The sequence below is a fragment of the Hemitrygon akajei genome, chromosome 6 (assembly GCF_048418815.1).
Source record: "Hemitrygon akajei chromosome 6, sHemAka1.3, whole genome shotgun sequence".
Classification (NCBI taxonomy): Eukaryota; Metazoa; Chordata; class Chondrichthyes; order Myliobatiformes; family Dasyatidae; genus Hemitrygon; species Hemitrygon akajei.
Window position 1 is genome coordinate 102,911,175 of NC_133129.1, and position 16,975 is coordinate 102,928,149.

The window sequence follows — 16,975 nt, forward strand, 5'->3', positions numbered from 1 at the left end:
ACTAATAGCCCATAGGATCTCCACGTTAAAGGATTAGTGAAATAACTGTCCTTTAGTATCACTTTGGTTTGCGTCCTTACCTTGTCTCGATATGCTGAACGGCTCCGGTCCCCTGTGTTGTGAAGCTATGCTTTTCAAACACAAATGAGAAAGTCTGCAGATGCTGGAAATCCAAGCCACACAAAATGCTGGAGGAACTCAGCAGGCCAGACAGCATTTATGGAAAAAAGTACAGTTGACATTTTGAGCCAAGACCCTTCAACAGGAGGGAAAAAAAGGATGGAGTCAGATGTTGCTATACTTTTCAAAGACCTTTCCTTGGGTTGACTGCATGCTGTCTGTAAAATATCCTTGCCTGGACATTGTCTTAACCCTTGCCTTCCCACAGCCTCAACAGTAGGTGTGACAGATTCCACCATTCAAAGGGTGATCAAGGCAGTTTTCCCCAGTGCTATCCCCACCCAAGTCATGATCAGATGACCTTTTTTAGGGAGCTAGCACTGCAACAGACCCATCTGGCCCAACGAGGGTCTAATTAATCTACTAACGTGTATGGGAGGAAACTGGAGCATTGGGAGGAAGACGCATGCTGTCATACTTTTTTGTATGTTTGCATGGATGTACAGACAGCAGCAGGAATTGTTACTGGGTTACTGGTGCTGCCCCTAAGTAATTGCTTTTCTGGTATTGCAGCTTATGGGCGCTTGCTGTGCATATTGACAGCATTGTACTTGAGCAGATACCCCCTTTGGAAGAGCCTGAGGTGTGGGTGAATCACTATCCCACCCAGGGTGGGGTGGGGTAGTGGACTCCAGCATCCTACCCCATCCCCACACTGCCAGACAGGGTACCCTCTGTGCTGATAAGTGTTGGTCTTGCAGGACATCCTTTGTCGCCTGGAACACACCACGCTGAGGAAAGTAACTGCCAACACAGCCATCTATTACGACCCAGATCCCCAGAACACAGTGGTGTCTGAGGACCAGGAGTGGGTCAACGTCTACTATGAGATGCCAGACTTCGATGTGACGCGCATCTCCCCCTGGCTCCTGCGCATCGAGCTGGACCGGAAGCATATGACAGACCGGAAGCTGACCATGGAGCAGATCGCTGAGAAAATCAATGCTGGTGAGATTAACTTTATTTTTCACATGTACTGTACATTGAAACATATTATGCCCAACACAGTCCCAGGTTGTGCAGGGGACAGCCAACTTCCAGCGTCCACGACTTACTAACCCTAACCAACACATCTATGGAATAGCCTGTAAACCGGAGCATCAGAGGAAACCCACACGGTCACAGGGTGAATGTACAAACTCCTTGCGGACTGAAGTGGGAATTGAATCCGGTTGCCTAGTACTATAAAGTATTACCATGTCGCCTTTGGTCTTTCCAATCCTTGCTGCGCTTTTTGAGTCAGTCATGCGCGGTGCAGGGTTCCTGCCTTCACCCTCTCCCTTGTTCTTGTTCCCATGCCCACCAGCACAGCATACCCTCTCTCCAGCTTCTTGGAGGAGCTCTGTGCTTTTGATGGTAACCCTAGCAATTTGTGTTGCAATCTCCTGTCCGCCATCTCCAGGTTTCTCTCCAGGCTTCCTGACTGACCGTTGTCTCCTCTCCCAATTCTGCAGAGATGCAGACTGGAAATGCCAAGTTAGGTTTACAGCTAGATCCTTCAATGTAAACAGGATCCACTCCTGGAATAATGCAAATGCCTTTAATTGGTGTGGCTACTGTCAAGGTTAGTCTGTTTGGCACTTTACAGTGTTTATGGAAAGAAAAATCTGTGACTCTCTGTACTCAACAGGTTTCGGTGATGACTTAAACTGCATTTTTAACGATGACAACGCAGAGAAACTGGTGTTGCGAATTCGTATCATGAACAGCGACGAGAATAAGTTCCAGGAGGTGAGACATGAGCTGTGGCACTGAGCCAATTTTCTGGCTCACTCTAGGGAAGTGGTGGATCGGCTCAGAGCTTCTGACACTGCAAATATATATTGGGACAGTGTGGAGGGAGATTCATTGTGTCTGACCCCAGGAGTGTGTGATGGAACAGTGTAGAGGGAGTTTCACTCTCTGACCCCAGGAGTGTGTGATGGGACTGTGAAGCGTTGGTGATGTTCAACTGTGCTGCCTGACAGACGAGGTGACCATGAGCTACCTGCAGAATGTTGAATGTACACGCTGCCCACTGTGGTTCCTTAGTCAGGCTTTCGCTGATGTACTTTTCCTTGCAGCAAGAAGAGGAGGTGGTGGACAAGATGGACGATGACGTCTTCCTGCGGTGCATTGAGTCCAACATGCTGACAGACATGACACTACAGGGGATTGAGCAGATCAGTAAGGTGAGTGCCTAGTGGGATTCATTCATCTTCCCCAATGATCTGACATGAGACATGAAATCGGACTCTGCTCAGGCAAACTCTCTACTTCAGAATGGGGGGTCTTTCCTTGACCACTGTCCCAGCAGCTTGGATAGTTGCCAGCCCCTGTCTGTTCCTCTCTCAGTTTTCCAGTACCTGTCCTGAACCTCAGTAAACCACCCTCAGCCCTGAATTGATTGAACAACATATGGTCTCACTTTCAAGGACACTCCAATTCATGTTTTTACCATTCATCTATCTACCATTTGTCTTTTGCACATTGATTGTCAGTCTTTGTAGCTTTTCATTGATTGTATTTCTTGTTCCACTGTGAATGCCTGCAAGAAAATCATCCTCTGGGGCCATCTGGTACTTTGATCTTTCAGGGTCAAGAGTCCAATGTTGCAGCACTGGACTGGTTATTGGCGATCTATTTTATGCAGGCTCTCCTCATCCCTCCTTATCTTTACACTTGTGCTTAAGGTAGAACCATCTCTGCTGCTCTCTCTGACAGCTCCATATCTCTGCTCTCCCCTTGAACTTCAGTTTTGTTATTTCCTGTGGTCTCTTCCCTATCGGTAATTCAGTGAAGCCCACCCTGGTCTAAATGCTCATCTGTCTGAATTAGCGTAATGCTACATATAAAAGTGTCAGCAGCCCAGGTTCGATTCCAGCCACTGCTTATAAGGAATCTGCACATTCTTCCCATGTCTACGTGGGTTCTCTCTGGGTGCCGTGGGCTTCCTCCCACGTGCCAAAGGCGTATGGGTTAGTAGGTTAATTGGTCACGGGTGTCATTGGGCTGGAGGGATCCTCACCAAGTAGTACTGTGGGTCCGTGGCTCCAGAGACCTGACCTCCACTGCTCGCATGTAGACACCTCCCTGCTGCTCCACTCCCCGTATTCTCCCATTCCTCCCACATCTCACACAAATCAATGCGTTACATGCCTGTGGTAAGTTCCCCTGGTGGATAGGAGCAAGAGGGAGAACAAAAATGAGGTCAGTGTGAAAGGTACTTGGAGCAACTTGGCTTGAGCAGCTTCTGTGGGTGCTCCAGAATCGAGTGTGACTGACTCTGTAAAGGGCGTGTGAGAGGTCCATATAGACCTAGTGGGCCAACAGGCCTTAATCCAAGCTAAATGCCCTGGAATCAGAGTCTGGCCCAAGGACTGGAGACCTGTCCTAGGTTTGTGTGTGTGTGTGCGGGACAGAGAGCGAGAAAGGGGCTACTTTTGCTGTTGTCTTTCTGTTCTGCTGAACATTATGTGCACCAGAATGTGAGCTGCCCCCAGCACCATGTTGGGTAGTGTCAGTCGTTGTTAAAAACAGCACATTTCACTGTATTTCAATGCACATGCCTCTCCATTCTGCAAGTGCTCCACATTTCACCGTCTGAATGGACGTGATAAATATGAATGTGCCTCAGTGTGGTGCATTAATACTTTCTCTGTGCTCCAGGTTTACATGCACCTTCCCCAGACTGATAACAAGAAGAAGATCATCATTACAGAGGAGGGGGAGTTCAAAGCTCTGCAGGAGTGGATTTTGGAGACAGATGGCGTCAGCCTGATGCGGGTGCTGAGTGAGAAGGATGTGGACCCTGTCCGCACCACCTCCAATGATATTGTGGAGATCTTCACGGTAAATGTTTGGTTTCTGCTGCCCGTTCTGATGGGTTGGTGTTTGGGGGAGGGTTGCTGTCTATTCTAAATTGCACTGCACTGCTGCTGCACAGCTGATTGTGGCTGTGATGACCACATGTAGGAGCAGGCCATTTGGACTGTGGTGCTCTGCTAGTTGATTTAGGCAGCACTGTCCTTCAGTCCTTTCTGCAATCCCGGGATACTCTCTGATAACAGTGCTGGGCCAGCATGCTAGTGTAGCAGTTAGCATTACACTTTACAGCTTCAGCTGCAATATTGGGGTTCACTTCCCAGTGCAGTCTGAAAGGAGTTTGTCCGTTCTCCCCGAGACCGTGTGCATTTCCTCCCACTTCCTAAGACGTATGAGTTATGAATTGTGGGCATGCAATGTTGATAGTTGATGTAAACGACACATTTCACTTTTATTGTACATGTGACAAATTAAACTTGTCTCTTTTAAATCGTGATGTATTGTCACCAAGATACAGTGAAAAGCTTGTCCTGCACACTTCACACAGAACAGATCATTACACAGTGCACTGAGGTAGAACAAGGTAAAACAACAACAGAATGCAGACTCAGTGTAACAGCTACAGAGAAAGTGCAGGATCACAATGAGGTAGATTGTGAGGTGAAAACTCCATCTTATTGTACAAGAGATCTGTTCAAAAGTTTGATAGAGGGATAGAAGCTGTCCTCGAGCCTGGTGGTATGTGCTTTTTGTCTTCTGTCCCTTCTGCCTGATGGGAGCGGAAGAGAGAATGTCTGGGGTAAGTGGGGTCTTTGATTATGCTGTCTGCTTTACTGAGACAATGAGAAGTGCAGACAGTCTATGAAGAGGAGGCTGGTTCCTGTGATGTGCTGAGCTGTGTCCACAACTCTTTACAGTTTCTTCTTGTCACAGCAGAGCAGTTGCTGTACCAAGCTGTGGGGTACACAGACAGGGTGTTGTCTGCAATGCATCTGTAAAAATGTGTGGGTCAGTGGGGACATGCAGGCTAAAGAAATTCAGCAAAGGAAGTAATACTGCTAGATAAACAAGTTGTTCAATCCCAGTTCGGGCATTGCATTGTAGTCTCTGAACTGCCACTGGGTGATGATTTAAAGGATATTTATCAATCTTTGTTCACCTGTCTGCGTCTGTTCCAGGTCCTGGGCATCGAGGCTGTACGGAAAGCCTTGGAACGGGAACTGTACCATGTCATCTCCTTCGATGGTTCCTACGTCAACTACCGCCACTTGTCCCTGCTGTGTGACACTATGACATGCCGTGGACACTTGATGGCCATCACCCGGCACGGAGTGAACCGCCAAGACACAGGGCCGCTCATGAAGTGCTCCTTCGAGGAAACGGTAATGTCAGAGTCCTGTTTGGCAGGGTCTGTCCCAGAAATCAGATTCCCCTCAGGGTCTTGGCATGTGGTGGGAGTAGTCTGCTCAGTAACAGGCCCTTGTTAGCACCACCTCCCAGGGTAAAGAACCAGGCCTTCCATGGGGATCTGCAGAGTGACCACCGTGTTCCGTGGCTTAGTGGGGAGTACTGGGAGCTCCCAGGACTCTGCAGTTTTCTATTGCAGTATCAAGGGAGGGCTGCCTTAGCTTTGAAATAGGGTGAGAGAGGGACGACTCTTGCGGGTGGAGTGAGGCAGCACCACCTTGCCACTGGAGGAAGGTGAAGGGGGCTCTGTGGTTCTAATGAGCAGGAGTGTTGCAGCGGGTAGGATGGGCCTTGGGGCAGTGTTCCTTTGACCACCTCATTTTCAGGTGACCCAATCATTAGCAGGAGCGCATTGTGCTGAAGCAACTTGTATCAAAAACACTGGAAGACCAATCACAAACAAGAGAAAATCTGCAGATGTTGGAAATCCAAGCAACACACGAAGGCAGTCCCTATGGAAAAAGGGTACAGTTGACGTTTTTGGGCTGAGACCCTTCATCAGGATTGAATTAAAATAAGAGAGACTCTGGTCTCAGCCTGAAGCTGTTTAATTCCCCATCTTAGATACTACCTAACTTGCTGAGTTCTACCAGCATCTCTTTCTGCATCTGTGTTTACAATGGAAGCTTTTTGGTGGTTGAGAGTGGGTGGGTCATAGAGCACTACAGCACAGAAGTCTGTATCTGGACTGTAGCCCACCTGTGTTCGAATCCAGGCTAGTCTTACATGCTGCAATCAAATCCACATCCACTGACATCTCGTCCCACACTTACCACCCTCTGAGCAAAGGCTCTCCCTAAGTATTTCACTGTTTACCATTAAACCCATGACCCCTGGTTCTAGTCTCACCCAACCTCAGTAAGAAAACCCTGCTGGCACTTACACTACCCCTCTATCAAACCTCCCTTCCTTCTCTTGTGTTCCAGGGAATGAAGTCCTAACTTATTCAACCTTTCACTTTCACTCAGGAACATTCCCACTTCCTGTACTCAAGACTAGTGTGTCTTCATAAATGTTTATGATCCACCCACTCCAGTAACCCTGGTCGGCCTGTGTCTGCCCTCAGGTGGATGTCCTGATGGAGGCTTCGGCCCATGGTGAGATGGACCCCATGAAAGGGGTGTCTGAGAACATCATGCTAGGGCAGCTGGCTCCTGCGGGCACCGGTGCCTTCGACTTACTGCTAGACGCCGAGAAGTGCAAGTACGGCATGGAGATCCCCACCAACATCGGCGGGCTGGGAATTGGAGGACGTGAGTACTGTGAACTGTCCGGAGCAGGCACTGGAGGAGAGAGCATGTGAGGGGTGGGGGTGGAAAGGAGAGGAGGGGAGATTGGAGAGCTGTGTGATGGTGCCAGTGTGATGAACCAAGAGCATTTCATAAATATTATGAATTTATGAAATATTAATATCCAAGATCTTAACACAACAATGGGCTCTGGCCTCAATTGCACAGCTTGCATTGCATTCCTGAACTGTTGCTGTCGATACAATGTTATGATATATAAAGCTAATCTTTAATTTTGTTTTCCCAGCCACTGGGATGTTCTTTGGCTCTGCTCCCAGCCCAATGGGAGGAATGTCTCCAGCCATGACTCCGTGGAACCAGGGAGCCACTCCTGCGTATGGAGCCTGGTCACCGAGTGTGGGTGAGTGTTAAGACCATGGTAAGCAGGCAAACTCTCTTACCTTCACCCTGTAACCTTTGCTCTTACTAATCAAGAGCCTGTTAACCTCCCCTTTAATACATCCAGTGAGTTTGCATTCACAATAGTCTGTGGCAACAATTCCACAGATTCGCTACCCTCTGGCTAAAGAAACTCCTTTTCTGTTCCAAGGGAATGTCCTTGCATTCTGAACCTGTGTCCTCGGGTCCTTGACTTGACACTAAAGGGAACGTCCTCCCACATCTGTTCTATTGAGGCCTTTGGATATTCGATAGATTTCAGTGAGATCCCCCCCCCACCCCTTCTTCTAAACTCTAATGAGTACAGGCCCAGAGCCAGCAAACCCTCATGTGTTAACCCTTTCATTCCTAGGATCATTTGCATAATCCTCCTTTGGACCAGCTCATTCTTAGATGAGGGGCCCTAAACTGCTTCCAATACAGCCTGACCAATCCTTAGAAAGCCTTGGAATCACATTTATATTCTGGCCCTCTGGAAATGAATGTAACATTAATTCCCTGCGTGCATGGTTGACACTGTTACACAAACTGAGTGTGCTGGCCCTCTGCTTGCACTGTGATCATGTGATTTGTGTTTTTTGTGTTTCAGGCAGTGGGATGACTCCGGGAGCTGCTGGCTTCTCTCCCAGTGCAGCTTCCGATGCCAGCGGATTCAGTCCGGGATACTCTCCAGCCTGGTCCCCAACCCCTGGATCACCGGGGTCCCCCGGGCCCTCCAGTCCCTACATCCCATCACCAGGTCAGTACCAAGCACAGACCACCCATAGGGCTCTCCTCTGAATGTTGACTGCTTATTCCCTTCCATAGATGCTGCCCGACTTGAGTTGCTCCTGTGTGTGTGTGTGTTACTCTGAATTTACAGCATCTGCAGAATCTCTTGTTTATAATTTTTTTTACTCCTTCCCACCAGGAGGGGCAATGTCCCCCAGCTACTCGCCAACCTCTCCTGCCTATGAGCCAAGGTCTCCAGGCGGATACACCCCGCAGAGCCCCAGCTACTCGCCAACGTCCCCCTCCTACTCCCCCACCTCACCCTCCTACTCTCCCACCAGTCCAAACTACTCCCCTACCTCACCCTCCTACTCTCCCACCAGCCCCAGTTACAGCCCCACCTCTCCCAGTTACAGCCCCACCAGCCCCTCCTACTCTCCCACCTCGCCTTCTTACTCTCCAACATCACCTTCCTACTCTCCTACCTCACCAAGCTACTCTCCCACCTCGCCCAGCTACTCACCCACCTCACCCAGCTACTCACCCACTTCTCCTTCCTATTCTCCTACATCGCCCTCCTATTCTCCTACGTCACCCTCCTATTCGCCCACATCACCCTCTTACTCCCCGACAAGCCCAAGCTATTCTCCCACCTCGCCCAACTACACTCCCACCTCGCCCAACTACAGCCCCACTTCTCCAAGTTACAGCCCCACCTCACCCAGCTACACTCCTACCTCTCCCAATTACAGCCCCACCTCACCAAGCTACAGCCCCACATCACCCAGTTACAGCCCCACCTCACCCAGCTACTCTCCTTCCAGCCCTCGCTACACACCCCAGTCCCCCACATACACACCCAGCTCTCCCAGCTACAGCCCCAGCAGCCCAAGCTACTCCCCGACCAGTCCCAAGTACTCTCCCACCAGTCCCTCCTACAGCCCTAGCTCTCCAGAGTACACCCCCACCTCTCCCAAGTACAGCCCTACTAGTCCCAAGTACTCACCCACCTCCCCAAAATACTCTCCCACCTCTCCCACATACTCGCCCACAACCCCCAAGTATTCACCCACCAGCCCTACCTACTCACCTACCTCCCCCGTGTACACCCCCACCTCCCCAAAGTACTCGCCCACCTCACCCACCTACTCGCCCACTTCCCCAAAGTACTCGCCCACTTCTCCCACCTACTCACCCACCAGCCCCAAGGGCTCCACCTACTCGCCCACCTCCCCTGGTTACAGCCCCACCTCCCCCACATACAGCCTCACCAGCCCTGCCATCAGTCCAGAGGACAGCGACGAGGAGAACTAAAGGAGCGAGGGAGGGGAGAGTGAGCCAGCAAGAGCCACAGTCCGTTCACCGTGCCATCAAGCCATGCCCTCTGCCATGTGTACACGGACCATGCCAGGCTCCTCTCCTCGGCACACGTCTTCTTGGACGTGAACTCCTCTTTTATACTGACGTTGCGGGATAGAGATGGAGGAACAATTAATTTCTGGAAGGATTTTTAACAACCAAGAAGATTTGGGATGAATGGAAATTCAAACTGTACAATTTGAATATGTATATTTTTTGGACCTTTTTCAATTGCGGGTGCATTAATGGGTTTTAATTGAAGGTTTCGGCCAACCTTTTTTCTTTTTCCTGCTTTAATGCACCAGGATGTGTGAATTTCATTTTTTTGGAAATGACTCTACTGAACTTGTTTGTGGGCCTTCCTGGTACCCCAAGGGCAACAGGCTGGCTTTGTCTGTCAAGCCGAACTGATTTATTTATACAATGTGATTTGAGCTTTAAGGACATCAGCTATGAGAGACTTCATTCTATCTGGAAAGAAGCTGCTCATGGGAGATGGTGGGTACAGTAGCTCAGATGATGGCTGGAAGAAGTCCCTCCCTTCCACACCTCTGCAGTGTAGCTAGAGGTGGGTCCTTTTGGTTTTTCTGAGGATAATGTGAGGGAGGGGTGAGTTGGTTTTTCTTAACCATCAAACTGTAAATCCTGTGACTTCAGCTGTACAAAGTTGGGTGGGAGGGTGGCTGGGGGCTAAGAAAGTGATTTAATAAGCAGCACCAATCAGCTGCTAGTTTGTGTACAGATCATTTACTAGTCTTTTTCTGGTTTTCTCTTTGGAAATGTTGAAAAAGTGCTTAACAATAAAAGTTTTACTAATTTTTGTGGAGTTCTGGTCTGCTGTTCCTATTTTCTACAAAATGTTCTTTCTGAAATGTCATTTGTCATTCCGTGGTTTATAGTGTCATTAATGTTCAAAACACTTGGTCACGGGGACATTCGTATTCAACCCATACCATAAAAATTAGCTTTTAGCAGCAGCAGGACAATATATGACAAACAGCAGTTAAACCTCACAATTGCAATGCAGCAGGAGATACAGATGTCCGCTGTCCACTTGAGGCTGAAGAAGGCTGCTTATCCTGTGGTGGAAGGATGTGTGTGTGTGTGTCAGTGTGACAAAGCTTGTTTTGCTGGTATTATTTTGTGCATTGTATTGTTCTGCCGAACATGTGAACATGCTATGTTGGTGCCAAAATGTGGGCTCCCCACCACTTCATTGAGTGTGTTGGTTCTGAATGTAGAAAAACATAGAAAACATAACAGCACAATACAGGCCCTTCAGCCCACAAAGCTGTGCCAAACATGTCCCTACCTTAGAAATACCTAGGCTTTACCCATAACCCTCTTTTTTTTAAGCTCCATGTAGCCATCCAGGACTCTCTTAAAAGACCCTATCATTTCCGCCTCCACCACCACCACTGGCAGCCCATTCCACACACTCACCACTCTCTACGTTTTTTAAAAAAAAACTTACCCCTGACGAGAATCTCCTCTGTACCTACTTCCAAGTAAATGACGCATTCCACTATGTCCATGTACATGTGAACTTCAGTTCTGAATGCCCTTTACTTTTAATGTTTGCACGATTTGTGTTTTTTTTTCCCCTGCATGTTGGGTGTTTGGCCTATATTTTTAATAGGTTCTGTTGGATTCCTTTGTTTTGTGGCTGCAAAGAGACAAATATCAAAGTTATATAAAGTATAATACTTTTATAATGTACTTTGAACTTTGAATCTGAAGTCCCACACCACCAGGTTCAAGTACAGCAACTTATCCAACTATTTATTCTTGAACCACTGGGCACTAAAACAGACTTTGCTTTTTCTTGTACAGTGTATAATTTGTTCTTGTCAGTGCTCCAATACTATGTACCTGTGCTACTGTAGATGCATTTCTCATTGCCCCTGTGCATACATGCATATGGCAATAAATTCTATTTTATCAGAAGCTATTTAGAAATCACACCAAGTAAATAATGATACATGTACATAGAGTGTGGAAAAGCTAGGGGAGACTCTTAAGATTAATGAGATTATCTGTCACATGTACAGTGCCTATAAAAGAGTATTTGCCCCTCTTGGAAGTTTTCATGTTTTATTGTTTTACAACATTGAATCAGAGAATGTAATTTGGGTTTTTTGATACAGATCAACAGAAAAGTCTCAGGTCAAATGATTTTCTACAAACTTATCTAAATGCATTACAATTGCTAAACACAAAATAATTGATTGCATAATTACCATCCTCGAGTCAGTATTTAGTAGATACACTTTGGCAGCATTTACAGCCTTGAGTCTCTGGATAGGTCTGCATCAGCTTTACACATACCCTCTCCCCTTTCTTTACAAAACTGCTTGAGATATTGTCAAATTGCATGGAGATCATGGGTGAACAGCCTTTTCAAGTCCAGCCACAAATTCTCAATGGGATTGAGGACTGGATTCTGACTTGGCCTTTCCAGGACATTAACGCTGTTTTTAAGCCATTCCTGTGTATAGCTTTGGCTTTATGCTTAGGGTCATTGTCTCGCTGGAAAACAAGTATTCTCCCAAGTTGCAGTTCTCTTGCAGGCTGCATCAAGTTTTCCTCCAGGATTTCCATGAATTTTGCTGCATTCATTTCTCTACCTTCATAGAATCATAGAAATCTACAGCACATTACAGGCACTTCGTTGTGTTGACCATGTAACCTACTCTAGAAACTACCTAGAATTACCCTCTATTTTCCTAAGCTCCATGTACCTAGCTAAGTCTCTTAAAAAAAATCCTATAGTATAATCCTATAGTAAATGTGTAAGGAGATAGCAGATATTTGTAGTAAACACAAGGTGGTGGTTGTGGGAGATTTTAATTTTCCACATGTAGATTGGGAAGCTCATTCTGTAAAAGGGCTGGATGGTTTAGAGTTTGTGAAATGTGTGCAGGATAGTTTTTTGCAACAATACATAGAAGTACCGACTAGAGATGGGGCAGTGTTGGATCTCCTGTTAGGGAATGCGATAGGTCAGCTGACAGATGTATCTGTTGGGGAGCACTTCGGGTCCAGTGATCACAATAGCATTAGCTTCAATATAATTATGGAGAAGGACAGGACTGGACCTAGAGTTGAGATTTTTGATTGGAGAAAGGCTAACTTTGAGGAGATGCAAAGGGATTTAGAGAGAGTGGATTGGGTCAAGTTGTTTTATGGGAAGGATGTAATAGAGAAATGGAGGTCATTTAAGGGTGAAATTATGAGGGTACAGAATCTTTATGTTCCTGTTAGGTTGAAAGGAAAGGTTAAAGGTTTGAAAGCACCATGGTTTTCAAGGGATATTAGAAACTTGGTTTGGAAAAAGAGGGATGTCTACAATAGATATAGGCAGCATGGAGTAAAGGAATTGCTCGAGGAATATAAAGAATGTAAAAGGAATCTTAAAGAGATTAGAAAAGCTAAAGGAAGATACGAGGTTGGTTTGGCAAATAAGGTGAAAGTAAATCCGAAAAGTTTCTACAGTTATATTAAAAGCTAGAGGATAGTGAGGGATAAAATTGGTCCCTTAGAGAATCAGGGTGGTCAGCTATGTGTGGAGCCGAGGGAGATGGGAGAGATTTTGAACGATTTCTTCTCCGGTATTCACTAAGGAGAAGGATATTGAATTGTGTAAGGTGTGGGAAACAAGTAAGGAAGTTATGGAACCTATGACAATTAAAGAGGTGGAAGTACTGGCGCTTTTAAGAAATTTAAAAGTGGATAAATCTCCGGGTCCTGAGAGGATATTCCCCAGGACCTTGAGGGAAGTTTGTGTAGAGATAGCAGGAGCTCTGACGGAGATCTTTCAGATGTCATTAGAAACTGGGTTTGTGCCGGAGAATTGGCGTATTGCTCATGTGGTTCCATTGTTTAAAAAGGGTTCTAGAAGTAAGCCTAGCAATTATAGACCTGTCAGTTTGACATCAGTGGTGGGTAAATTAATGGTAAGTATTCTTAGAGATAGTATTTATAATTATCTGGATAGACAGGATCTGATTAGGAGTAGCCAGCATGGATTTGTGCGTGGAAGGTCATGTTTGACAAACTTTATTGAATTTTTTGAAGAAGTCACGAGGAATGTTGACAAGGGTAAGGCAGTGGATGTAGTCTATATGGACTTCAGCAAGGCCTTTGACAAAGTTCCACATGGAAGGTTAGTTAAGGTTCAGTCGTTAGGTATTAATGCTGGAGTAATAAAATGGATTCAACAGTGGCTAGATGGGAAATGCCAGAGAGTAGTGGTGGATAATTGTTTATCGGGATGGAGGCCGGTGACTAGCGGGGTGCCTCAGGGATCTGTTTTGGGCCCAATGTTGTTTGTAATATACATAAATGATCTGGATGATGGGGTGGTAAATTGGATTAGTAAGTATGCCGATGATACTAAGGTAGGAGGTGTTGTGGATAATGAGGTGGGTTTTCAAAGCTTGCAGGGAGATTTATGCCGGTTAGAAGAATGGGCTGAATGTTGGCAGATGGAGTTTAATGCTGAGAAGTGTGAGGTTCTACATTTTGGCAGGAATAATCCAAATAGAACATACAGGGTAAATGGTAGGGCATTGAGGAATGCAGTGGAACAGAGAGATCTAGGAATAACAGTGCATAGTTCCCTGAAGGTGGAGTCTCATGTAGATAGGGTGGTGAAGAAGGTTTTTGGAACGCTGGCCTTAATAAATCAGAGCATTGAGTACAGAAGTTGGGATGTAATGTTAAAATTGTACAAGGCATTGGTAAGGCCAAATTTGGAATATTGTGTACAGTTCTGGTCACCGAATTATAGGAAAGATATCAATAAATTAGAGAGAGTGCGGAGACGATTTACTAGGATGTTACCTGGGTTTCAGCACTTAAGTTACAGAGAAAGGTTGAACAAGTTAGGTCTCTATTCATTGAAGTGTAGAAGGTTGAGGGGGGATTTGATCGAGGTATTTAAAATTTTGAGAGGGATAGATAGAGTTGACGTGAATAGGCTGTTTCCATTGAGAGTAGGGGAGATTCAAACGAGAGGACATGATTTGAGAGTTAGGGGGCAAAAGTTTAAGGGAAACACAAGGGGGTATTTCTTTACTCAGAGAGTGATAGCTGTGTGGAATGAGCTTCCTGTAGAAGTAGTAGAGGCCAGTTCAGTTGTATCATTTAAGGTAAAATTGGATAGGTATATGGACAGGAAAGGAGTGGAGGGTTATGGGCTGAGTGCGGGTAGGTGGGACTAGGTGAGATTAAGAGTTCGGCACGGACTAGGAGGGCCGAGATGGCCTGTTTCCGTGCTGTGATTGTTATATGGTTATCCGCCTCTACCACTGTTACTGGCAGTGCATTCCACACACCCACCATTCTGTGTATGTGGAGGGTTGGACTTAACTCTGACAGCCCCCCTCGTACCTTCTTCCAAACACCTTAAAACTATGCCCCCCTCGTGTTAGACATTTCAGCTCTGGGGAAAAGCCTCTGGCTATTCACATGATCAATACCTCTCATCTTGTACACCTCTGTCAGGTGACCTCTCATCCTCCATGACTCCAAGGAGAAAAGGCCAAGTTCACTCAACCCATGCTCATAGGCATGGGGTCTGACTAAGGTCTGGTATAGCTTTAACATTACCTCACGGCTCTTGAACTCAATCCTATGGTTAATGAAGGCCATCACACCATGCGCCTTCTTAACAACACTGTCAACCTGCGCAGCAGCTTTGGGTGTCCTATGGTCACGGACCTCAAAATCTCACTGATCCTCTACACTGCCAAGAGTCTTACCATTAATATTATATTCTGTCTTTAAATTTGACCTACCAAAATTAACCACTTCACACTTATCTGGGTGTGGCACGTGACCAAGTGGTTAAGGCTAGCGATCTGAAGGTCGTGAGTTCAAGCCCCAGCCGAGGCAGTGTGTCGTGTCCTTGAGCAAGGCACTTAACCACACGCCACGGAAACCAGCATAAGTACCGGCCTGATGAGGCTATAAGGCTTGGGACAGACTGTAACTTAACTAACTTATCTGGGTTGAATTCCATCTGCCACTTCTCAGCCCAGTTCTGCATCTGATCGATGTCCTACTATAACATCCGACAGCCCTCCAGACTAACCATAACACCCCCAACTTTTGTGTCATCACCAAATTTACTAACCCATCATTCTACTTCCTCAACCAGGTCATTTATAAAAATCGCAAAGAGAGGGGGTCCCAGTACAGATCCCTGCAGGACACCACTGGTCACTGATCTCCATGCAGAATGTGAACCATCTACAACCACCCTTTGCCTTCTGTGGGCAAGCCAATTCTGGATCCACAAAGTAAGGTCACCTTGGATCCTATGCCTCCTTACTTTCTGAAGGAGCCTTGCATGGGGAACATTATCAAATGCCTTGCTGAAATCCACATACATGATATCCACTGCTCTACCTTCATCAATGTGTTTTGTTACATCCTCTAAGAATTCAGTTAGGCTCATAAGTCACAACCTGCCCTTGACAAAATCAGATTGTCTATCCAAATACTCATAAATCGTGCCTCTCAGGATCTCCAACAACTTGCCCACCATGACGTAAGACTCACTGGTCTACAATTTCCTGGGTTATCTCTACTCCCTTTCTTGAACAAGGGAACAACATTTGCAAAACCTCCAATCCTCTGGTATTTCTCCCGTCCCTATTGATGACACAAAGTTCATTGCCAGAGTCTCAGCAACCTCCTCCCTCACTTTTCAGAGTAGCCTGGGTATATCTTGTCCAGTCTTGGTGACTTGTCTAACTTAATACTTTTCAACAGCTCCAGCACATCCTCTTTCTCTGACGGTGGTGTCTGAAAAGAGGGTGCTGTCCAAGTTGCATGCCATCTTGGACAATGACTCCCATCCACTCCATAATGTACTGGTTAGGCACAGGAGTACATTCAGCCAGAGACTCATTCCACCGAGATGTAACACTGAGCGTCATAGGAAATCATTCCTGCCTGTGGCCATCAAACTTTACAACTCCTCCCTCGGAGTGTCAGACACCCTGAGCCAATAGGCTGGTCCTGGACTTATTTCCACTTGGCATGATTAGCTTATTATTATTTAATTATTTATGGTTTTATATTGCTATATTTCTACACTATTCTTGGTTGGCGCGGCTGTAATGAAACCTAATTTCCCTTAGGATCAATAAAGTATGTCTGTCTGTCTATCTATACACTCAAGCATTTCAATCCATTGTAAGTTATCCTCACAATTACCAAGGTCCTTTTCACTGGTGAATACTGAAGCAAAGTATTAATTTAAGTACCTCCGCTATCTCCTCCGGCTCCATGCACGTGTTTCCACTGTTGCACCTGATTGGTCCTATTCTCACATGGCTCATCCTCTTGCACTTCACGTACTTGTAGAATGCCCTGGGGTTTTCCTTTATCCTGCCCACCAAGGCCTTCTCATGGCCCCTTCTAGCTCTCCTCATTTCGTTCTTGAGCTCCTTCTCTGCACCCTTGTAACTTTCTAGAGCTCTAACTACCTACTTTCTTGAACCTTTCATAAGATTTTCTTTTCTTCTTAACTAGATTTTCTACACCATGGTTCTTTTACCCTACCATCCTTTCCCTGCCTCAATGAAAGATAACTATGCAGAAAGCCATGCAAATGTTCCCTGAACATTTGCCACATTCCTGCCATGCATTTCCTTGAGAACATCTGCTCCCAAGTTCCTGCCTAATAGCATCATATTCCCCTCAACCTCAATTAAATGTTTTCCCAAAGTGTCTGCTCCTATCCCTCTCCAGCG

At 46.3% G+C, this 16,975-nt stretch overlaps 1 protein-coding gene across 1 annotated transcript in view; it reads left to right on the forward strand.

Moving 5' to 3' along the window:
• Positions 1-10,035, forward strand: part of polr2a (RNA polymerase II subunit A) — a 50,690-nt gene extending 40,655 nt beyond the window's left edge. Inside the window, exons 21-29 of the mRNA XM_073049023.1 lie at positions 882-1,128; positions 1,811-1,911; positions 2,244-2,351; positions 3,829-4,011; positions 5,163-5,366; positions 6,518-6,704; positions 6,988-7,101; positions 7,729-7,878; positions 8,050-10,035. Coding sequence (XP_072905124.1) covers positions 882-1,128; positions 1,811-1,911; positions 2,244-2,351; positions 3,829-4,011; positions 5,163-5,366; positions 6,518-6,704; positions 6,988-7,101; positions 7,729-7,878; positions 8,050-9,164 — 2,409 coding nt within the window. The 3' untranslated portion in view covers positions 9,165-10,035. The remainder of the gene's footprint in view (positions 1-881; positions 1,129-1,810; positions 1,912-2,243; positions 2,352-3,828; positions 4,012-5,162; positions 5,367-6,517; positions 6,705-6,987; positions 7,102-7,728; positions 7,879-8,049) is intronic.
• Positions 10,036-16,975: the final 6,940 nt, after the last annotated feature.